Source organism: Astyanax mexicanus, chromosome 19, assembly GCF_023375975.1.
Source record: "Astyanax mexicanus isolate ESR-SI-001 chromosome 19, AstMex3_surface, whole genome shotgun sequence".
NCBI lineage: Eukaryota > Metazoa > Chordata > Actinopteri > Characiformes > Acestrorhamphidae > Astyanax > Astyanax mexicanus.
Window position 1 is genome coordinate 16,626,108 of NC_064426.1, and position 25,683 is coordinate 16,651,790.

Genomic DNA, 25,683 nt, shown 5'->3' on the forward strand with positions numbered 1-25,683 from the left:
CCAGCACCGTGACTCAAAGCGACCCATAACCTGCAACCCATAAAAAGTGCTGAGCCAGGGTCGTACCTTGCAGCCCTCGCAGGCGCTGACTCCATAGTGGTACCCCGAGGATTTATCCTGGCAGACGAAGCAGGGCTTATACACCCGCGGTGGTGGAGGGGGCGAGGGGGGACTGGGCACAATCTCCTCCGAACTGGTGCTCTGAGTGTCCACAGCTGGAGAGAAAAAGAGAGAGGTCAGGTTAATGCGTTGATGAGTAATGTGCGGAAAATCTTACATCAAATCCCACTGAAGTCCCTCGCATGAATCATCATTAATGCCTAAAACACCAGTTCAAACCTTTCTCCCCTCCTCCAGCACTTAATCACGTCCCCGGCGTGATATCATCTGATTCAGGCATAAGCTAACAGACTCAGCGGCACGGAGACGAAGGTTCAACTTCCTGCAAACTGAAACTCCAGGGTTTTTTGTGGAAATTCTGCTGCTTACCTATTCATATCAATCATCTATACCCATCCATACATATCTAAAATAATCCATTCACTTTATCTACACTCTATTATAATCCATTACCTTCATCTATGCACTCAATTCCATCTATACCCATAATCTACCACTATCCATTTAGGTCTATAATAATCCATTCCCTTTATCTACATATTCAATTCACATCCATACCCATAATCTATACCCATACATACATTCATAGTAATCCATTCCCATCATCTACAGACTCAATTCCCATCCATACCAATAATCTATACCCATACATACATTCATAGTAATCCATTCCCATCATCTACAGACTCAATTCCCATCCATACCAATAATCTATACCCATACATACATTCATAGTAATCCATTCCCTTCATCTACACACTCAATTTCCATCCATACCAATAATCTATACTCATACATATTCATAACAATTATTTCCCTTCATCTATACACTCAATTCAATAATCTATACTCACTCATACATATCCATAATAATTAGTTCCTTTTTGTCTATAGCCTCATTCCTTATTGAATCCCATAATTTATACCCATCCCTTTTATCTATACACTCAATTCCCATCCATACCACCATCTATACTCACCCTACATATCCATAATAATCCATTCCTTTTATCTATACAACCAAACCCATAAAATATACCAATCCATACATATGTATAATAATCCATTCTCTTTGTCTATACACTCAATCCCCATCCAAACCCATAATTTATACCTATCCACAATGATCCATACACTCCCATACACTCAAATCCCATCCATACCCTTAACCTATATGACCATACACATCCATTCATATGTATAATGATAATGCCATTCTCTTAGTCTATACACTCTATTCCCATCTATACCACTCATCTATAAAAGGACTGTTATTCAAAAAGTCAATACCAACAATACAAAATGTGTCAATTAGGGTGACATAATTTTAAACGTACAGCATACTGTATGAACTGACAAGTTCATACATACATATCCATAACAATCTATTCCCATCATCTATACAACTCAATTCCCACCCATACTGTCTATATTCCTCTATATAATCATCTATACCCATCTAGAACATCCATACCCATCTTCTAAACAGCCCACAGCTTGCATATCAATCAAATATACTCATTTACAGGCATCCAACATCTATACACATCCTCTATACCCGTCCATAAATACCTGTTACATTTATACACATCATTTTTACCCATTCATACCATCAATACCCACCAATACATAACTCATTCATATTCATAAACACTTTCTATACCTGTCCATGTCCATCCATAACATGAACATCTGTAACATACATACATTCCTACAATCTTATGAAAGTAAACACTGAATTTATAAAGAAGTTTTTCTGTTGTTAATGAGGGTGTGTTACGTGACAAGACTGCAGAGTGATGCTAGGTGTATCTGTATCAGTAGGGAGGTTCACAGTCACCTGAAAGTTCTGAAGATGCCTCCAAGAGAATGCTCAACTAATGAACTCACACCATGAAAGCATCTTTATTTGAAAGAAGAGCTCACAGCAGGCCGACCGAGCACCGCTGCTATGAGCTCATTCTCTCTCACTCTCGCTTTACACTCTCTACTCACTATCTCCCTCCTAACTCATCCCTCACTCCCATACTTCTCTCCTTACTCTTACTTTCTCTCTCTCGCGCTCTCCTGTCTGGGCGCTCTGCCAGCCTTAATTAATAAAGCTGTGACAGGCGGTCGGACTGAGTGAGTGTGTGGGGAGAGGAACCACAGGCAGGCGGGAAGAGAGAGGACTCTCAACACTGCTGTAGGCTAGTTCCCTGAGCCCGCAGAAGAGAGAGAGAGATAGAGAAGAGTGTGAGGATGAGAGAGATTGAGTGAAAGAGAAGAGAAAGCGCAAGAGCCAGAGAGAGGAATCTAGAGAAGAAGAGAAAAGTTACAGGAGAGAAAGAGCAAGAATGGCCAAGAGAAAAAGCATGCACAAAGAATGTTTGAGAACAAAAGAGAAAAAGAGAGCAAATGAGAAAGCATGCAAGTGTGCATGAGAAGTGCAAAATAGAAAGCACAAGAGTGCGGGAGAACTATGAGAGAAAAGAAAGTAGAGTGCAAGAAAGTAAGTGCAAAAAAAAAAGTGTGAGAGTGAGTGTGAGAAAGAGGAAAAGCCAAAGGGAAAGTATGAGAACAAGAGAGAAAGAGCATGCAAAAAACGAGAAAGTGAGTGCAAAAGAGAAATTATGAGAGTACACAGGAGAAAGTGAGAGAGTGAGCATGAGAAAGAGCAAAAGCAAATGAAAAAGCATGCGAGTGTGAAAGAGACAACACAAGCAAAAAAGCATGTGCGAGAAAGTAAGTGCAAAAAAGAAATCATGAGAGTGCAGGAGCAAACGTGAGAGCAAAAGAGAAAGCATGAGCAAAAAAGCATGAGAGTGAGAACAGGAGAAAGAGCAAAAGCAAATGAGAAAGCATGGGTGTGTGATAGAGAAAGAGTGTGAGCAGCAAAAAGACAGGGTAAGAGCAAATAAGAATGATAAAACATTGAGAAAGTAAGAGCGTGTGTTTAAGAAAGAGCAAAAAAGAAATCATAAGTGTGGGAAAAAACATGAGAGCAAAAGAGAAAACATGAGCAAAAAAAGCATTAGGCAGTGTGAGAGCAAAAAGACAGTGTGAGAGCAAAAGAGAAAGCAGGAGAGTGCACTGGAGAAAGTGAGAGCGTGCGTTTTAGAAAGAGCAAAAGAGAAAGCAGGAGAGTGCACTAGAGAAAACCTGAGCGCAAAAGAGAACCGCAAGCAAAAGAGAGAAGTGCAAATGAGAAAGCATGAGTGTGTGTGAGCGAAAAAGTGTGAGCAAAAAACAGTGTAAGAGCGAAAGAGAAAGCAGAACAGTGCACATGAGAAAGCTTGAGAATCAAGGAGAAAACATAAGAAATGTGAGCAAATACCAGAAAAAGCATTACAGAAAACGAGAGAGAGGGAGAGAGAGAGAGGGAGAATGCATTCATGAGAAAGTGTGACAGTGCAAAAAAGTGAGAGACTAAAGATGCATTAAAATGTTGCATTTACTGTAATTTTAATGATCAAAAGTAATTTACTCCCAAAACTTCCAGAGAAATAAAAAGTGCTGATCTCTGTATGATTCACTCTGATCCTCCACCCTGTTACACAATCACACACCACCTCTCTCCTGTGTGGAAACACTGGGTGGACTGAGTTTACTATCTGAGCTCAGTGTGTGTGTGTGTGTGTGTGTATTTCCTGATTAGAAAATTAGTATAAAGTGAGTCTGACTGAAATAAATCCGTGTGGGAGTCAGTCACACAGCTGATGGTCTCACTGAGGCGTGACCGCGCTGCAGAGGATGATCTCACTGCACTGAAACACAAACACACACACACTTTGACTAGGGTGTGTGTAGTGTGACAAGGCCTGAACACTTACATGAAGGGTGAAACAACAATGAATGTGTTACTAAAGGTCACCAGGACAGTATAAACCACTATATGCAATGTTCTAAACACTGGCATACTGGTTATCCACCACCAAACCAGCTCCAGACCACTATATGTTTTTAACACCGGTAAACTGGTCAACCACCACCAGACCAGTTTAAATAAGAAGAGAGGCTGCATGAGAGCCTGAGAGAAAAGACTGAGCGAGAGAAGGGGCAAAAGAGAAAGAGCAAGAGTGTGCAAGAGAAAAAGGATGCATAGAACTTGTGAGAATAAAAGAGAAATAAGAAGAGCAAATGAGGAAGCATAAGAGTGTGAGTGAGAAAATACAAACGCAAAAGAGAAAGCGCAAGAGTATGCATAAAAAAGTTAGAGCGAAAAAGCAAACAGGAGAACGCGAGTGCACAAGAGAAAGCAAGTGAGAGAGCGGGAGAAAGCCAAAGCTGAACTGCTTGAATTTTTGCACCAGGAGTGGCATAAAGTTATCCAAAAGCGGTGTGTAAGACTGGTGGAGGAGAACATGCCAAGATAAACCTGCATAAAACTGTGATTAAAAACTAGGGTTATTCCACCAAATATTATTTTTTTTAACTCTTAAAACTTTATGAATATGAACTTGTTTTCTTTGCATTATTTGAGGTCTGAAAGCTCTGCATCTTTTTTGTTATTTTAGCCATTTCTCATTTTCTGCAAATAAATGCTCTAAATGACAATATTTTTATTTGAAATTTGGGAGAAATGTTGTCTGTAGTTTATGGAATAAAACAACAATGTTCCTTTTACTTAAACATATATCCATAAATAGCAAAATCAGATAAACTGATTCAGAAACTGCAGTGGTCCAGAGCTATATATATAGACAGGTGGTTATATTACATTATTTATTCCTTATTAACACCTTATTAACACTCAGTTTAATTAGGAGGTCCGGATAAATACTGCATCACAACACAGCCCTTCACAGACATGTCTCCCGCTCTTCCACAGCAAATGTAAATAAGTGATCTGGTAACACATTACAACTTTATGATCCCGCTGGACCTGTCAGCACAGCACAGCACAGCACAGCGCAGCACAGCACAGCACAGCACAGCACAGCGAGAAAGAAGAGAGAAAGAGCGATAGAGAATGAGAAAAGAGAGAGAAAATAGGGCAAAGCATGAAAGAAACACTACAGCATACCTGAAAACTCTCAGAGGGGATCTATCTCTCTCTCTCACACACACACACACACACACACACTGCGTGATAGAAGGAGAGCGCGAGAGCAGAGCTGATCTGCGTGAAGTGGGCAAATGGTGATGTAGGTCAGTTCGCTGCAGACCACCCCTGACTCACAGTTTGGAACAGAGCCAACCTGTTCAGCTAACCTGGTGACTCACTGCCATAGGCCCCACCCACACAGGCATAATCCCCGCCCCTGGCTGCTATTGGCTGATGTGTAAAGGAGATGAGAATCTAGAGCAAGAGCCACAGTTCTGTTCAGAGCGAGACTGTAATCCTGAATATACTAAAACACAACAACAAAATATTATTAATAATAATAATAATAATAATAATACATATAAGTATTTAACTTCTGCACTATGGCTATTAGCAGTGTGGAATTATGGGATGTAAAATTAATGCGTTCACTTCAAGTGTTGAAAAGCAGAACTGCAGCGGTGACTCAGCTGTGAGACAGCAGACTCCACACTGAACTGAACTGGAATCACACAGCCTCACAGAGCAGGACCTCTCTGACCTTCACACAGCAGTGTCACGAGGGGAGGAGCTAAACACAGTCAGCAGTCAGATTACAGTGCTTAACTTTTGCTCTAGATAAAGCGAAAGTCAGTGAGTTTCAGTGAGAATGTTTATTTACACTAAACAATGTAGAAAAGTACTTTTAAAACATGCACTGTGGTGAGGTCTCCTTCCAGAGCAGATGGATCTGGTGATTTCCAGCTCTCTTCAGTGCTAATTCTGCAGTTCTTTGATTTAATGATGTGTGAATGAGCGAGTGAAGACTGGAGTTTGCAGTTCTGATATCTCCATGTTCACAGTAGTGCTTGAAACAGTGCCATTAGCAGTGTCAAAGTTGCTCAGAGCCAGCAAAAGCCTATTGTGCTTTGTCTCTCACCAGATTTAGAAATGTTAATGCATTTATAGCACAGAATTAGTTAGCACTGAATTATTTAAATTGTTTCTTTTCTGAATTAAATGCAAAAATTCAAGTTTTAGAAATTTACGTAAAATTCATTTAGGTTGCTCAAATTCAGCATGTCAAAACAAATTCACAGCTCAAAATTCGAGGTACACAATTCAGATTAAACATCTGGGACACAAAGGATGAGCAATCGATTCAGGCTTCAATCAAACCAACAACCATCCAATCAAATCACATCCCTAAGATCATGTGCCAGGCAGTGCTTTACAGACTTCCCAGCCAATCACAGAACAGCAGAGCAGCTCAACACGAGCGACAGACCCTCCGCTCTCTGGAGCAGGTGAGCTAAATTTATAATTTATTTTCAACCTTTCAGCTGAAAACAGGGGATTTACTAAAATGATGTAGAAATCATAAATTGAATCCTGGATTTGCAGTTTTGTTGTTCGTAAACGTATTAAATCATGGTAGATATGCTGATAAACCTTGCTAACCTAACAAAGTAAAATTCAATGCAAAAGAATTCAGGGCTAGAAATTCAAATGCTTTTAAATTTCAAAATCTGGTGATACTTTTTTACTAATGAAATTTTAAAAATAAAATTAAAAACTCATCCATTAAAATATAGATACACAAAAAAAAAACAAATTTTTTCATATTTTCATGTATTTGGCCACTTGTTTTACCGTTGCATCAAACAGGAGATTTAATTTTTTTTTTTTCAAACTACAAAACAATTGAAAAATATGTATTTATAAAAACGGTATTTTGACATCTCTGTAGACATATCAACAAAGCACAGTTTTTCAATATAGATCGAAGTACTTGGTCTTACCAATTTTTCCCTTTTTTATTGAACATTTTTAACCAAATTACATTGGTTGCCAAATATTTTGTGCATCTCTAATTTAAAATAGATTCTGATCCACTGAACTATACTGGGACATCCAAAATCTGCCACAGGGATGAATTTCTATTTAAATTTTCCATTTATATTTCATGAAATTTAGGAGTCTTTCCCAAGAACTCTTACTGGTGTAGAGCAGTACAGTCATCCCGATTGGGAATTGAACCCCAGTCTTCCACATGATTTAGTAGCTCACTGGCAGGCAGTGGTGTTACCATTCTGTCCCTCAATCTGGGACAGAGCCACTGTTATTAATTTTTACTACAACTCTGTTCTTTCTCTGTCTCAGCAGAGAATGAAGAAGCTCGGAGACTGAACGAGATCTAGGGATGTGGACTTGCAGACGAAGCCACAAGACCTTGCTTTGCAGGAGCAGAAAGACTAATTCAGAGAAACAAAGGCTTCAGTGAGCTCCTCAGCTGGATCCTCGCTCCGGCTCAGCGCTGCAGGTCATGTGGAAAGCACATGATCCACACAGGTACCAGAGCAAAACTCCTCACAGCCTAATCTTTACAACAGCGGAACCAAACCAGCCTTTAACCCCATCTGTGGATCTATGGACTGGTCAAAGGTCTTGTGTCTCAGACAGTAGAATCCCCAATATAAAATATTGATACATCAATGTAAAGACGTGAAGATTGGCGTCAGATGTGGTAAAGTGTTGTCTTTAAACACTCACCACTAAATAGCTAGAGAGTACATTGTAACTTTTGATTTGAACAAACTGCCACAAATGGTCTTGCTTATAATATCGCAATATTTCGTGATTCATGGAATCGTAAACCCTGTGTAAGTTCTTGCCTATACACAGCCCTATATAACATATCTGCACTGGGATGAAGAATGCAGTTCTGGGCTCCTTTAAGACACAAACCCTTGTTGCAGTGCAGCGAGAGTCTTGCGAGAGACAGACGACGTCTACAGAAGCAGGACTTTGTCCCAAACAGCAGTCCTGCTAAATATAGACACGCATGTCCAGGACAGAGCAGCAGATGAATGGGTGATCTGATAGGAAACCAGTGTTTTTCGGAGCGGCACATGGTGGCCTGCTCCAGCACACACACAGAAATAGTGCCCTTTCATCGCCAGAGCCAAGCCCAGCAGGGTAAAGCTAACACGCTCGGCCGCAGCCAAAACCAAGAACCAGCAATTTTCCAATTAAGCTGCATTTTTTATGGGTTTGTCGGGCAGTAAAGTTAAAGGCTTGACTAAGGGAAGTCCTGAAAACAAACAAATAAGTGTGGGGCAGCACGTGGTGACTGAATTAGCTTTTCCCAAAGTGGCTGATAATGGTTTAACACACACTCAAACCACCAAAGCAGAACACACATACACCCAAACACCAGAAAAAAAAAACAGCTCAGGTCAATCTGAGAAAGAGAAAGGACTTGATTAGATCAGAGTTAGTAATGGGATTAGGCCTGGCTGGAGACCAGCTCACAAAGACAGCCTTGCAGAGACCGACCAGGCCTCAAGACCACGGCCAATTTGCACCTTAAAGGGCACATATCCCACATTTTTGCACCTCCAGGGGTCCACACATGACCAAAAAACCCAGCAGTCTGTGTTTACATTGCAAATTTCTCAGTCTTTATTCATCCTCAGAACTAAACAGGCCATTTTAGCCACTACTGTGCCTTTAAGATATGTAAATGAGCTCTGTTCTTATTGATAGGTCTGTACTGTGCTTCAATCAAAAAGCAGTTTGACTTAGTCTATGTCTATAATCAGTGTAAATAGTTGGAGCTTAATTGTTGTAGGCTAAAAAACAAAAAGATGTGTATACATGCGAACAGGTGGGCTTTGTAACATCACAAAACATTATAGAGCATAAAAAAGTGACCCTATGCTGTCTGTAGTGTAGTACTGACTGTCTGAACGAGTGAGCAGATCATATGAACATTATAAAGCATTATAGAGCGTCCCTATACTTCCAGTAGTGTATTACAGTCTGTCAGAATGAGCAAATAGATCATATGAACATTATAGAGCCTTACAGAGCACAGTCTGCCTCCTGTAGTGTATTACAGTTTATCAAAATGAGTGAGCAGATCATATGAACATTATAGAGTATTATAGATAGTCATCTGCGCATTCTGTAGTGTATTACAGTCTTTCAGAATGAGTAAGCAGATCATGTAAACATTATAGAGCGTCCTCTATGCTTTCTGTACTGTAATACAGTCTTTCAGAATGAGTAAGCAGATCATATGTACATTATAGAGCATTATAGAGTGTCCCTTATGCATTCTGTAGTGTATCACAGTCTTTCAGAATGAGTAAACAGATCATATGTACATTATAGAGCATTATAGTGTCCCTTAAACTTACTCTAGTGTACTACAGTCTGTCAGAATGAGCATGTATCTCATATAAACATTACAGAGCATTACAAAGCACCCCTATGTCTCCAGAAGTGTACAGTCGGACAGAATGAGCAAGCAGATCTTATAAACTTTATAGAGCATTACGAAGCATCCCCTACGCTTTCTGTAGTGTATTTAAAGTCTGTCGGAATGAGCAAGCAGATCATATGAACATTATAGAGCACCCCCCATGCTTCCTGTAGTGTATTTCAGCCTGCCAGAATGAGTAAGCAGATCATGTAAACATTATAAAGCTTTATGGAGTGTCCTCTATGCTTCCTATAGTGTATTACAGTCTGTCAGAATGCCCTTGTGGAAAACAAAAAGTGGTTTTCAGAACAGATTTTGCTAAACATGAAAGCGTGGTCTGTTTAGTGGCACTAAGGATTGCAAGGTGTTAGAGCCACAGTTATAAATGTAAACATTAACAATAATAAACCTGCAGCATTAATGCTGTCACTGCATCCGTAGTGTGTGTTTGAGTGCTGACGCAGTGAAGCAGAGTTATTATAGAGAGACACCAGGCAGCTGTGAACGCTTTAGGAAAACCCTGCATCTCCCATCGACACACACACACACACACATTCACATTCACTCTCTCACACACACAAACTCGCTGACCTACATTCAGCTATAGCACGGCTGAGAGACACAGGGAGATTGTATGTATGATATTGGGGGAAAGAGAAAGAGAAAGATAGAGAGGGATGCGCATGCACAAATATGAGAGAGAGAGAGAGAGAGAGAGAGAGAGAGATAGAGAGCAGGTGAAATGTAAACGTAAGTGGGTCGAATATTACACTGGTCATTTGTTTGTGTTTTTATGTGCGTGTGCAGCATGGCAGTGTGACTTTACAGTGTGTTTAGTGTGATTTGACCTTAGACCCCCTTTTACTCTCTCTGCATTGCAACGGGCAGATCAAACTCCAACCCCACCAGCGTACACACACACACACACACAGACACAGACACACAGCATTAAACAGAGCCTACTCAAATCTACTGTGTCCCACAAATCTGAATGTTTGTATAAATTGTCTAAAAAAAAAAATAGGAAAAAATAGGAATAAATAAAATTCTGTAATTTAATTACATATGTCTATTTTGGTAATTTACTGAGATTTTGAATGTGCTGTAATCTTTAAACACATTTGAACAAAGACGTGCTTACAAAAACATGCACAAATAATTTTATTATGCAAATTATTATCTGATTCCGATTATACATTTATATACATGAAATTTACACCTATGTGCTTGGTTATATATCTGACAGTCACTGCATACACAAATAATACCTAGTCTTGGAGTACACAGCCTTTTTCTAATCGATTTTTTCTTTTGAAAGCAGAATATAGTGGAAACTGACCCACAGGGTTTTCACAGTTCTACGCAGAACTACTGCCTGCTCCTCAAGACCATTAAACGCTCCATAACAGTGAAGACCAGCAGCTTCATTGCTGTTCTGATGGATGCTCAGAGCTTCCTAAGAGCTCATTCTCTCGGTTGGAGTAACGGCTTATGGAGGATTCTCCAGGTGAAGCTCTAATTCCAGCTGCTCCATTAACCACGTTCAACTGAGGCACCTTACAGAACGCACGGCTCATAATTAACCGCAAACGAGGTTCGGAGCCCAAGCCCCGGCAAATCCAGCGAACCTCAGTGCTTAGAGGCTGAAGCTGCTGAGATATTCCACAGTTGTTCTGATTGTGCAGAGCGCCGAGGCTCCAGGGCGTGTTAGGAACGTTACAGTAGACACTAATGAAGATCTGCAGTATTAATAGACTGATGTGGGCCGACAGTATTTTTAGTTTTTCCGTCACACCAACAAACATCCTGCTGTTCACATCAACTCCATTAAATATGAAAGTCTGATCTTACTGTCTTCTACATGGCAGAGTGTGTGCAAGAGCAAGAGCGAGCGAGCGAGAGAGAGAGAGAGAGAGAGAGAGAGAGACTGTATCTATTTCTTATGTCTGCAGAAAGTCTGTGTTTTAACTGATGTTCCATACAAAATCCCACCATTCATCCATTTATGCAATTGCATATATTATTTAATCAGTCTGTCCATCCATCCACCCACGCAACTACACATCCAAACATCTATTTCCTCAGTCCATCTTTGTGCCAGTCTACCTACCCTAGTAATCCATTCCTCAATCCATTTATTCATCCACCATCCATCCATGCACTCATTCATTGCCCATCCATCCAGTCCAACAGTCAATTTACAGGTATCCAATCATTCCATCTATCTACCCACTGCACGTCTATCAATTTCTGCCATCCATCTGTCCATCAACTGGTCATCCGTCCGTCCCAAGTCCTTCCAACTACACCATTCACTCACCCATCTAACCATCAGTCTACCCATCTCATCCATCTATGCATCCAGTCGTCTAGTTGTCCATCCATCTGTGCATCATCCATGCATCCAATCATCCATCTATAAGAATATTCATTCATTACATCTATCATTACATCTATCAATTTATTCACTAGTTTACAGTCTACCCATCTGCCCATGTAATTATCCGTCTATTCTAGCTATACAGCAATACTTCCAATCCATCTATTTATTCACCACAGTATCGATCCAAATATCCATCAGTCTATTTATCTATCCATCTACCCAAACCACTTATCCATTTATGCATCCAAGCATATACCTGTCCATCCATCCGTGCACTGTACTCATCCATCCATCCATCCAATCCATCCCTTAGCCTGTGTACCAGTGTTCCAACTGTGCTTTCATCCATCTATGAGTTTTTCCCAGCTATTCCATATACACACTAATCCATTTATCTATCCTTCAATATATCAACCTATCCATCGTTAATCTCTCATTCATCCATCCATCCATCCATCCATTTCTCCATACACCCATCTAACTTCCTTTCTATCCATCCATTTATCTACCCATCCAATCTATTCATTTACACATCAATCTATGTCTATGCATACACCCACCCAACTATCCCTCTACCCATCCAATCCAATCATTCATACATAAATCCATTCATCTACCCATCCATCATTCATTCATTCTATTCATCCTCCAGTCTGCTTATTCTTCAAGCTGATCGCCTTCGTATCTACAGAGTTTTACAGTCTATCCATCCAACTATCTATTCACTCATTTATCCTTTCACAGATCTATTATCAATACATTCATCTGTCCTTCCAAACATCAATAATGTAAATCTCTGATTGGATAAATCAATAAAAATGTTTTAACAATTTTAACAATTTGATTATTGTATGACTATACACACACAGTACAGCAGTTACAACAGTAACCAATGTAAACATGACATATTAACATACAAACGTAAACACGTCTATGTGCAGATAAACACTCAGATGCTCCAGACATTTTGTACAGAATCTCTACACTAAATCAGGCCTGAAACTCAGCTATTCCTCCACACATGCGGCACTATTAAATCTGACAACTGGAGCTCGTGAAGTTTGTTTCTTTAAGAGAGGCGGGACAGAAGGCCGGTGGTGTAAATCGTCCTGTTAGGCCTCTTTCTCCTCCCCGTCCCGGCCCCCTCGGCCCCCTGCCAGAACAGGTTTCAGCCCCCAGGCCCTCCCTCCGTTTTACAGCCCGGGTTTATGGCTGCCCTTGGTTTCTCTTTCTGCCCTCTTTTCCTCTACGTTTTATGGCCCGCATCACACGAGACGCCCCCATCCCCCCTTCTGTCTGAGATTTTTAGTGCCCACTAAAGTTCTTCTTTTTTCTGGGGAAAACAGCCCCCCATAGACCCCAGGCCCTGTTCTATTAACCACCACAAGTGGGCATTCTGGTCATTTAAATTTGCACACTCATTTCAATTTGCGAGTCACTATATGGAGTTATTTCAATAATTTGATACTATTAATCAAAGGCTGTTTGTTTAGCTGACTAATCAAACTGGTGACCCACTCTAGAAAAAATGTAAAAAGAGAGAATTCCAAATTTCCTTCAAAAAGCTCCAACACATCTTTTTAAAATGTCACTTACACACCACTGAAGCCATTATAGGGCATCCCTATACTTTCTGTAGTGTACTACAGTCTGTCAGAATGATCATGTTAATATTAATTCATTATAAACTGAAACGTATTATTTGTGATAATGTAGAAATTATCATGACCGGTGGCATCTGGCTAGAAATGTCCATGTGAACAGGCAATAAACTTTGGTTTAAAAAGTGCAGAAGACCCTACATATGTATGACACAGGTAATTCTTTAGCATCTATAGGACATGGCGAAAGTCATGTGACACAATATTAGTCACATGTTCTAAAACATGTGGCATGTCAGTGTACAAAGAAAAAAACAAAACACAACAAAACAACTCAGATTTACTCTATATTTACACAAATTATGAGTTTAATATTCATTATTAATTAAATTCTGTTTCTGCACTGATAAATGTTAATACAAGAAGCTGTAGAAATCTGAATATGATATAAAATCACACAATATTTTACCTCCCATATTCTTGTCTGGTACTTAACATTGTGAAACTGAACTTCAGAAAAATCTACATTTAATTTAGGTATTGGATTAATCAGCTACATTAATCTATCTATATAAAATAGTATTATATATATATATATATATATATACCAATGGGTGGCTGTTTAAAGAGATACGTAATTGTTAGTGTTTGACCTCTTACATTCCCAGGCTCATCATCATGTGCTCAGGCTTATTACTCATTAACCACACAGATAATCCAATACAAACCGAGGGAGCTGCTCAGTTATGAGAGTGAGGAACAGAAAGCTGGAGAGGTTCTAGAGGTGTGAGGGTCAGATAACATAAAAGGTTCCATCCCAATTACAGGCTTTCCGATAGAGGAATCTTTATTTCTGCAGCAGCAGCTCTCAGCAAAGATTAAATGAGCTCTCCCTGCTCCTGCACCCAACTTCTCCACGGCTTCTCAGCATCTCTGCAGACGTTACCGTGACACTGCGGCGAGCTTACGAGTAAAACAGATGCAGGGTCACCCGCCTGTAACCAAGTTAATCGCTCCGGTGTCCGAGAGCATCCCAGGCACTGGGGTAGAGTAGCTTAGACAGCTTTAGCCTTAGCAACAGAATCTGTCAGCGCGTTTGGGCACGACGCCTTCCAAATCCGCCTTAGCGCAACGCAAATAGCACTTCCTCTACGAGAGGCGGAGAGAGAGAGGAAGGCCAAGAGGCTGGGGAGAGCAGGAGGTTATGGATTACTGAGCTCGGAAAAGCCGAGACTAAAGGCATGATGTTTTAAATGCTTCTCAGTTTAAGAAGCTGCGCAGTTGAGGAATGCGGTGTTCCGGTGGCTCAAACAGGAGCCTGTGGTTTCGGCGCTCGCTCTCCGTGGCAGTGCATTAAAGCGCCACTGTCATTAGCAGCGGAGGGCCGTACTTCATGTCTGGAAGGGCGCCAGGAGTTGTGAAATCTTCCCTTTCAGTCTTGCACGGGAATGACGCCGGCGTTACTCCACACCTTGATAACAGAGCGGCTAACAGCGCACAGCCTGAAGCGAACACAAAGTTCAGAGAAAGTGCTGGATGATGCACTGCTTGTTTAATTATTTATGGAGACTCCTTCTAAGTTCAAAAGTTGTAGCTATTGCTGACACAGATGTGCAAATGCGCGCGCACACACAAGAAAAACAGCAAAAAAAAAAAAAAAAAAAAAGTTTGTCTTGTTTTGTTCACTGTTAAAGGAATGTTTAGGGGGCCTTTAATTTAAAACTATGGGTGCTTTGGGGAAGAAAACATTCCTTAAATCACCCTAAGAAGTTTCTTTACAGTTTTACTCCTAAAAGTTCCTCTAGGAATGTGTATTTATGTGTAGAAGTTCTGACTCTTGTCACCATGCCTAATCTAATGGTACTGGAAGAACTGGGTTCTCTGGATTGAGTGGATGGAGCTAATTCCAATAAAATACATTTGTTTTTAGATTTCAGTTATAATACCTTCCATGAACATCCTAACCTCACTAGTGCTCTTTTTGGTTAGTGCTATCAAATCTTCACAGAAATGATTTTAGCAGATCAAGATGAAATCCTTCCCTGAGGAGTACAGACAAGAGTTAATACTCTGGATTTCGGAAAAAACAAACAAAACCACCAAGTGTCCAAAAAGTCCATATAGTTACTAGGGGATGTGAGAAAATATTGCCATATTAAAGTATCAAGATATTATGTTTCGCAATACTGTATCGATGTTAAAAAAGACAACATTGATTTTTATTAATTGTTTACATGATAAAAATTAGTCTCAGACTAGATCTGGGCAAGACAATGTTATTTTATTGTATAGCGACACATTTTTGTCAACACTGATTTAATCGCAGATTTTTTTTTGTGCTTTAAATTAAATAGTAAAAATCACTATACCATGCAATAAAAGATATGTGAAAAGCATGTTTTAAGAATCTGCCACTGCTGATGCATTAAGTTCTTTAAATATTACTGTGATAATATTTTTACCATATCACCCAGCTACACCCAGAAGTTGTTTGAACTCAAATAAATTAAGTCTGTTCTACATAAAATTGGAGATTTCTAAACATTACTCAACTATTTTGAGCTAGTTGACAATTTGTGGAAACATTTACATTCAAACAGAGATCTTTGATTTGAACCAACTTATAATAACTGAGTTTAGTCTGTTGCTATGGGCAGCTTCTTTTCCATTGGCTTCTGTCACAATCTATTTGCATACTAGGTGTGTCCAACAGTTTCTGACACTCACCATCAGCGTCTATTGATTCCTCCCCAACTAGGTTAGGTAAACTGGTAGACAACACATATTATGATTAAATACTTGGTCTTTGTGTTGTCGGCTGTAGAAGAAGCATCATTTACTTCAGAGTTTAAAATATGAATTTTAAATATATATATGTATTTGTTAAATTCACTGTACTTAAAAATTATATTACATGAACTTAAAATTTATTAGGTAATCTGGTACAACAAAAGTTTTGAGTTTAGTCAACTTATCGGGTTTTACAGTGTAGATATATAATATAGACAGTGGTTTATTTTGTATAACTCCAGCATGTAGATTCATATCATATTACCAAGTACTTGCCAATACACTGCTCCAATATTAATACCTAGATGCTACTGTTTCTAGCTACGAAACCTACCTCTGTGCACCTAACTCCAGAAGTCTTGGGCTGCTGAGGTAAGAAGTCTACTCCATCCGTTACGAAACGACTCCTTTAAGCACCGCACACTTCCGTGTCCTAAACACTTCCATACGAGTCTGGCTGAAATCTGTCGACACAGTTTACCCCACCCCTCATTTCACTGCGACCACTCGCTCGCTTTAACTTCCCCACTCAGCCGCTGAGGGAAAGCTAATTGTTTAAGAAGCTCTCCAAAATCAACAGGCGACCCACTTCAGAGGAGCAGCGTTCAGCACCAGATCATGCGCCGCAGCGTTTGTGGTGATGGGGGGCGTCCCAAATTTCTGTTTTGATTTGGTTCTGGCACGTTACTAGCTCTTAAGGGCCCTCAGTGTGAGCAGATCTCGGGTCTAGATCAACTCTCCAGGAGGTGGAATGTTAACACTGTTATCCCAAGCACCCGAGATACTTCAGAGAGCTCTGCGCTCCACTTTCTGCATTACTTCAAACATTCAGTCTCCTTACAGCCCCTATTCATCACCTAACAGGTGGCAACAGCAGCCACACCAATGCTTAACACCACCACCTGACACTACGCTACAGGATAGTACAAAAAGACATTGTTTACTTTGATGTATTATAAAGATGCACCTTTTTTTTAAATGAAAACAAATCTGAAGAAAAGAGTTTACCAACTGCATAAAAAATAAATTGTCTAAATGTATTTTTGTCTTGCTTTTAAAAGAAAAGGCAATCATGAAACAATGGGCAGTCTTGAATAATGGACATTTCTAACTTGAAATAAATTAATGTTTAACATAAATTATTCAGTCTTCAGACCTATTTGGCTGAACATCAAGTGTTTTTTTTTGTTGTTGTTATTTTTTGCCATTTTGGGGTGATTACCTTTTAAGCTTGCATCCCTAATTTATCACCATGATTTCATTTTAATATGCATATTCTCTATATGTTTATTAACTACATTTTCCATTTAAAATTTTCCATATATACCAATTTTCACACAAGTTAGAACATGTTAATGAAGTTCTTTACACAAAATAACCAGCTTTATTCTTGCTAGTTTTAGTCCCTTTTAGAAGGAGTTTAGGAGGAGTACATTTTAGTGTAAGCTTATGCTAAATGCCCTAATCACAAACAAGCTAGTCCATACTTAACTGCAATAGAAACAACAAGCTCATGATTTGAAAGTACTTACAGCTCCCTTATCTGCTGACTTGACAGATAAAGTGTACTGGCTACTGGCTAATCCGGCTGTGTGCTGTGTGAGATTCTCAACCAAAATGACCAAAAATTGTCATTTTCAACTGATCTAGTGGGAGGTAAGAGGTGGTGGCTGGGTGGTTCTATGCACACCAAACTCCTGACACCCAACGTATTCAGAGAGAACAGATGGGTTTTCTTGCTTGGATTGTTTATAAGGGCAGTCATCACCCACGTGGAAACAGAAAAGGGATTGCAAAATTGAATGAAAAAAAAAAAACATTATTTACTTTGACTATTCAACTTCAAAATTCTGTCCTGTTCTATTCTTTTTTTTCCAAAGAATTTTTTTACACATCTTCCGAGGGAGTTTTTATTTAGGATTTATTTATATACAGCTCAGTAAACTGCCTATGTGTGTAAAATGTGCTATAAATAGACTTGCCTGGCCTTCAGAAAGGGACAAACTGTGACAGATCAGCCAAACATTAAACGTAGCCCAGTTTTCCCTTCCCTTTAGCCCAAATACAGTCAGTCCACCAGCCGAGGCAGCTCTGTTTATTTGCTTTTGCACTGAAGCTATGAGGTGAATGTAGCTAAATAATAGAAGCTCCTATCCCACCAACTATCATGGTGCAATAAAAAAGTATTGAGACACCTGCACATTTCATTGTATCTTTCTAAATTAAGGCTATCCAAATCAGTTCATCCTGGTTCTGTTGGAATAACAATCTCTATTTTCCAGAGAAGGTTTTGTTCTAGATTTTGGAGCATTGCTGTGAGAATCTGATTGCATTTGGAAAGATTAGCATTACTGAGGTCAGACTTCTGGATGATTACTACCCCCAGCTTATTCCAAATGCAAACAAAGCTAAAAAAAAGTTTAAAAAGTGATGAATGGAGCACCATCATTCCAAAGAACACAGTTCTCCCCGTGTTTCACAGTGTAAAGCTGAGGGGCTTTATACTCCTCTAACCAACGCCTGGCATTAGGCATGGTGCCAGTAGGTTCATGTTTATCTGCTCCAGAGAGTCAGCAATGGGTATTTGTTGCCAAACTACTGCTTTAAGCTCGAGCACACAAGACCACAGGAGTTCTTGGTTCACCACCCGCTGCTTACATTAGCCTGTCCACGTTCCTCGCGGCACAGATGTGGGGTTCCGTCCCGCCAGACAGCCAGCAGGCCGGCATGTGCACGAGCCCGGCTCTGTATTTAAGGCTAAGAGAAATAAACACTCGACCCTCTCGGCCAAAACCGCAGCAAAACCAGCGCTGCCCCTGCCAGCAAAAGGGGCTGCTGGCAGATATGCTAACACGCTAACTCCCTGGCTGCTCGCTGCCACGATGTCTGGAGCCCAGACGAGCATTTCGGAAAGCTCCGGACTGTCCCTATTTCCTTCCTTCTCTTTCCACACCGCTCTTCTCTTCCTCCTCCTTCTCCTCCTCCTAATCACCCTCCCACCCCACACTGCCAATCTCTGTACTGATGACTGCAGCATCTCCACCTCGCCCTATTGTTTCCTCCAGTGCTGCGCCGATCAGGGGAAACTATAAAACCACACACAGTCAGTCAGTCTTCCTTCAGCCGGGACTTCCTCACTCACTCATCAAGCACCTCCTAAAAAGAGCAGATTCCGGGAGAGCATTCAAACCACATGGGTTCAATAGCAGATCCAGTGTTAGGATTTACAAAACAACCAACACCAACAAAAAAATACCACCACAGCTGACAAACAATTGACACTATCAACACAAGCTAGACCACAATCGATACCACCATCACCAACACAACTGACACTACTAAAACACAACCAACATCAATATCACCACAGCTGACAAACAACTGACACTACTATCAACACAACCAAGACCACCACCAATACCACCAGCACCAACACAACTGAGACCTACATCAATACCACCAGCAGAACCTACACCACCATAAATACCCATCTACCACAATCACTGACACCATCATCCATACAATCAGCCCAAACACTAGCATTATTACAACTGACCCTACTTTAAACACAAACATCAGTACCAGCAGCACCAATACAACCGACACCAACACCAGCATCATTACCACAGCTAACACAACCATAACCATCTCTCTACTACAAAACCACAGATATCACCATCAATACCACCAGCACCACCACAACTGACACCAATACCAAGAACATGACCACAACTGACACCAATACTAGCAGGGTCAACACAACTTTCAACACTTCCAGCAGCAACCCATCAACAGCACCAGAGGCATCAACACAAATCATCAATACACACATCACAAACATAATCATCATTAACACCAGGGAAAAAACAACCGCAGCATCATCACAACCAGCGGCAATAAACAAAAAGCAAAAAAAAAGTGTAACAGCACTTTTCAATACAACCACATGTATTGCTGTACTGATTCTCAAAAAACACTATCTATTTAGAATTAATAGTTTTTATATGTACAGATTGGTTTGTTTTATTTTGTGTTTAAACATAGCATTATGTAGTATGGTACTCCATCTTTAGTCCCACTGAAAAAGAGAACTGGGTGGGTTTTTCATACTATGAGAGTTTTAGATGTTTTTTTTTAAGCATTGCAATATATGGCAATATTTTAAATTATAACCCCTCTATTGGAATAGGCACTATATCACCAGGTTTTTGCCAATACACAGCGTTACTAAAACTGTTATCATATCATATGTTCAAACACTATTTTACGGTTCACAATATTTATCTCAAAACACATGATCAAGGTCAAAATGCACAAGTAGCGACAGATCCATAAAAACTACAGTTCAATTGCGGTCCTGTACTGGGAAGAATTATTTTTATTCAATTGTCCTGTCCTTCACCCAATAAATAGCACTTTGTACTAGAATGTACAGTTGAATCAGTGTTTTAGCACTGACTGTTCTTAACATGGTCTTAAAAGTAAATTGTCACAATATGATTGAATATTGTCGTATTGTCCACCACTAAGGCTTTCTATATATTATGTATATGTAAGTTTTGATGCTTGAATAGTTCTTTATACTCAAACATCTCATTTACAAAAATGTTTTATTGCTTTTTAGGGAATCAAAACTAGGAACCTTCATTTCTAAGGAGTGTTCGTCTAGCTAATCCTCAAAACACACCGTGGAATGTGTCTCCGTTTTAATAATCCTGTTCCACATTCTCCATTTTCATTCTCAATAAGCCACACACACACACACACTCTCTGCAGTGCGGTGTTTATAGCTTCAGAAACACATTCAAACACTTTCATACTCCTCCAGCTCCGTAATCCATTTTTCCCCCATATATAAATATTTGTTAGTGCAGAGGGGGGCCGTGATGTGACAGCGGCGGTCCCGCGGGAGGTGGGGGGGGTGTGGGGGTGACGGAGGAGTGCGGAGAGATCACTCTGCCTGCTGTCACTCCAGCAGCCCCGGCAGCCTTCAGAGTGATGGAGAGCTTTTCAAACAGCACGTGATGGATGCCTCCTGAGATCCGGAGCCGAGCGGTAGCGGGACCTTGCGAAAGGGAGGCCCAAGCTGTCCCTGATGACCGGGCAGGACGAACGCACGCTCCTGAAGGCCAAGAGAACCATTAAAGAGCGCTGTGCAATCAGGGCGGGGGCGTAGAGGACAAACAGGAGGTGGAATGTGGAGATGGAGAAATATGCACATCAGTATGACTGACTGCTATCTCCAGCTATTCCCCATTTCTTCTGATCATTCAAGACCAGACCAGACATTCACTACACTGTCAATAAATGGATTATGGGATAAACGTATTGTTTAAACCTGAGAATCTTCAAGAAGCAGCCATTAATATGTCCTTTACAGAAAAAATTCATAGAAAAGTCATCCAGCAGGTCTAAGCTAAGCTGCAATACACAAGGACAGAGCAAACATCTCAAACTGTGGAGCTTAGGACTCTGTTTTGGCAAGAAGCCATCATACAGGAGTTACAGTTCAGCATATTGCAATATATTGTGATACAATAAGCAAGGCGAATTTTTAGAAAATATACATTTTAGGAAAACTGCCATGTTAAGAAATCCATATTATACACAAAAAAAATAAGAAAAGGGCAATCAAAACAGTGGGATCTAATGAGTAGGGCTGGGACAATATATCATAATGTATTGTATCAATACGTGGCTTCAAATATTTTTACTGAAACATAGCCACTCTAAACTCTATTTATGCCAATTTAGGAGTATTTTATCCTTTTCAGTAACACAGATGATTTCAAGGGTCGTAGAGATCTGCCTTGCAATATATCGAGTATCGCAGGATCACAGTATCGTTATGGTGGGCAACTTATCAATATATCAAAATCGTATCGTGAGATGCCTTTGTGATTCCCATCATTATTAATGACTATTAAATGCCCTGGTGCTCAATTTAAAAAAATCCACATGACATAAACCACGGTCTGATGCCAACCTTAACATTAAACTATTTATTAAAATCCATACTGTGATTTTATGACGGTACAGCAAAACAAAATATTATAATAATTCAATATATTGGTAGTCTTACACCCTTAGTAGAGTAAGTAAAGTAAACTTCAGCAAATAAACAGAATCTGTATCCACAAAATGTGCAGAAGATTAGAATTTTAAAAAATTACCAAAATAAAAGTCATTTGAACACTAGTGTCCAGACTATTTCACACAGCTGTGATAAAACTATGGTGAGCAGGGTGATTGGTGTTATTTGGAGCTTCTGGGAGTGAGGCACTAATGCCGGGATGTGACTAACACTCATCCCTCGTCCCCTCGTCTCTGGAGCTCAGCAGAGATCCGGCGGCAGATGGGTTTGATCTGTGAGCAATTCATTTCCCACAATTCCAACTTCCTCGCTGCCGTGAGCGAGACTGAGTAAACTCGGCACCGCGGGCCGCGTGTCACTGACCTCTCCGACCCTCTCTCTCTCCTGGACGGTGGGGGCTGGGATAAATACTTCAGCTGGTGTGTTGGGGCAGCGTTCCCCGTAAGAAAAGTACGCCGGCCTGCAGAACAAATCATCCCAAACAGGCTTACGCCAGCTTACCCGTGCGGCACGTCCAGACACTCGCCCTGAACCGGCCAGCAGTGTTTCCAGGCAGATTCCTGCCATTTGTGTACATTAAAATCCTATGAGAACCCCGACCCAAATAGAGGGATTTCTGCTGGGGATGCCTTTACTCCACAGACCTACACTAAACAACACACAGGGACTGAAACTGTGAGTGCCAGAAGACTCACAAAAGACACTGATATGAATATTTCTCCTTTCAAAACTGCTGAGCTTTAAAATGAAATGTTTTCAATTAAAGCTCTGCATTCGGCTTAGAAAAGTGGGTCAGCACCATCACGCTTCAGCTACTCTAACAGGTATATATATATATATACACACACACGCACATAAGTATGTACCTATATAGACACACTCGTCTATACCCATACAGTCATACCACTTCCATACTCATCCCATATGCAACATTGCCGTGCATACCTATGCACACCTATATATACGCTGGCCAAAAGTGTGTACACCCGTTCACACAGCTTGCTAATTAATGCTAGCCAGTTAGCATAACTAGCTAACACACTGGAGTAATATGGAGCCACATTCTCTGTCGTGCCTGGAGAGAAATTAGAGCCACACTTTATCTGAGGAGCTCCTGCTACTGTTCCTCACTGTATGAGTGTTTATATTCAAGTAAAATTGGAAAAACAAAAACAAACAGCAATAAATCACTCAGAAAAGAGACAAATGGAATTACACAATTGATCCACCCTCTCGTGGTTGGTGACAAACAATGAAAATGTCAACAAGTATCAGCTTGAAATACTGGCCATATTATCAATTATCAGTTGATAAAATAATTATGATAGCATTGTGCAATCCACATATACACCATCAAATGGTGTATATACCTATGCATATCCATATATTCACCAGTCCTTAGTGCATATTCCCAACCACATCCATACATAGACCATCCATAGGAATATAAATGCATGCACACCCATAATACATACACAAAACATTAATGTATCTACACCTATCCACAACCATATATACACACACAATTCATTACCAAACATGCCCATCTACACCCTATACAAATGTATCTACAATCAAATACCCAGGTATACACATGCACACCCATATTATCTGACCACTTAAAAATCTGTTTTTCTAAAACATAGTTGTATTACACATATACAATAAAAATAATGAGTGTGAAAAAGTGTGTTTACTGAAACATTTCATGCCTGTGACATTTTTGAGTTGCTGAGTTCTCACTGCTTTGAGCCTCTCAATTGTAATTCTTGGGACACGTCATGCCTCTCCATCTCTATCAGTATAACAACAGACATCTAAACCCATATAAATCCACTTGGACCACTAAATATTTACCCATCCACACCCATGTGTACTAATATATACACAAGTCCCAACTTATGTACACCTACATATACCCATTTGTTCCAATATATACCCATCCACAACCATCTATACCTCTTAACACCCATAGGTACCAATTTATACCCATTCATACCCACATATACCAATTCACATTTGCCTATATAAACCCATCCCAACCATTACCATATCAACGGCCATATAAACCCTTTACACACGTACAATTATTTATTGTGCCTTTCTATCTGCAGGAATAGTCACCTAAATTAGGCAAAATCAAGCTGTTTCAGAGCTCTTCCCTTTAGTGTGCGGGAACTATTGTGTCCATACAGAGAAGCTCTGCTTTCAGACAAGTGGTTAATGACTTAGAGGTCATAAGTCCTCCAAACTAAACAAAACTCAAGCCAAAAGTCCAGCACAGATGGAGCCAGGAGCTGTAGACTAAAACACACTGCTGAAACATAAGACAACTGGAGGCATAAGTCCTACATATCCATCTACAATCTGAAACGAATCTCTTGCATTAAAGTTAGTACCCCTCTCCTCCCTCCCCACCAAACACACACACAGACTGACACACTCATTTACACTTATCAGCTGGTGTTGGCCAACTGCCAGCCCATTGAATCAGAGGCATTCCCCAGAACCCCCAACTATCTACACCCCTGTAGATCACAAACAAAGTCCTTGATTAAACCAAAAGGTTCTTAATCTTATTTCTAGCCAGTCCACATATTTGTTCAGTTCCTTCTCCAAACATACCTGATCCAGGTAATCACGGCCTCCAGATGTCTCAGGAACTTGAGAGCAATAAAAACATAAACGTGAACTGGCCAAGGGTCACTGAGCTTTGGACTGATAAGGCCTGTGTTTTATTACCACTCGAGGCATTTAAACTCAGGCCTGAGTCCAAGACCTTTGGTAGAACCTATAGATAAAATCAATCAATCCCTGCTAGTGGAAATACACCCATTTCTCACACCTTCTACTAATGAATCTGTTCTAAATATCTAAACATCAAAGAGTCTTAAAGAGTAAGTTTGGTGTGAAATGTGTAGTTCTAGAGAAGTTACAATTGTTTTCAATAGTAATATCAGGTTTTTGGAGAGTTTGTACACCAAGTTATTACACCAAAAGTTTAGTAAGACTGTGTTTACCATGATTTGGAAAATGTAAGCACTTACATCAAAGGCAGACATCAAAAATACAATTTACTATTTCAGATTTGCAACAATTCTTCCATCTTCCATTCTTTAAACACAAACTTTGGAAACTTAGTAAACTCTGTAGATTTAATAGTTGGCTTGGCCAATTGGTTTGCCTTTTTCCAACAACCAAAACATTCAAACACCAATCCTGTTTACTAATATGAACCCTCTCACCCTGTTAACATCTCAACCTTGAATCATTCTGAAATCCTGCAACACGTGTGGAATGTCCTGTGGTATTCCTAACTGAAGAGTGTAATACTAGACCATCTCTTGTCTACACTGGTCTCAAATTGAGCAACAAAGCTTGTAAAAGTGTAGAAGAAGGCAGGAAATGTAAGAGTGGACC

General features: G+C 40.1%; 1 protein-coding gene across 2 annotated transcripts in view; it reads right to left on the reverse strand.

Moving 5' to 3' along the window:
- Positions 1-25,683, reverse strand: part of rarab (retinoic acid receptor, alpha b) — a 218,251-nt gene that overhangs the window by 24,718 nt on the left and 167,850 nt on the right. For both annotated transcript variants that reach the window (XM_007234429.4, XM_007234428.4), the window contains one exon: positions 67-215. In XM_007234429.4, the coding sequence (XP_007234491.2) occupies positions 67-215 (149 nt within the window). The remainder of the gene's footprint in view (positions 1-66; positions 216-25,683) is intronic.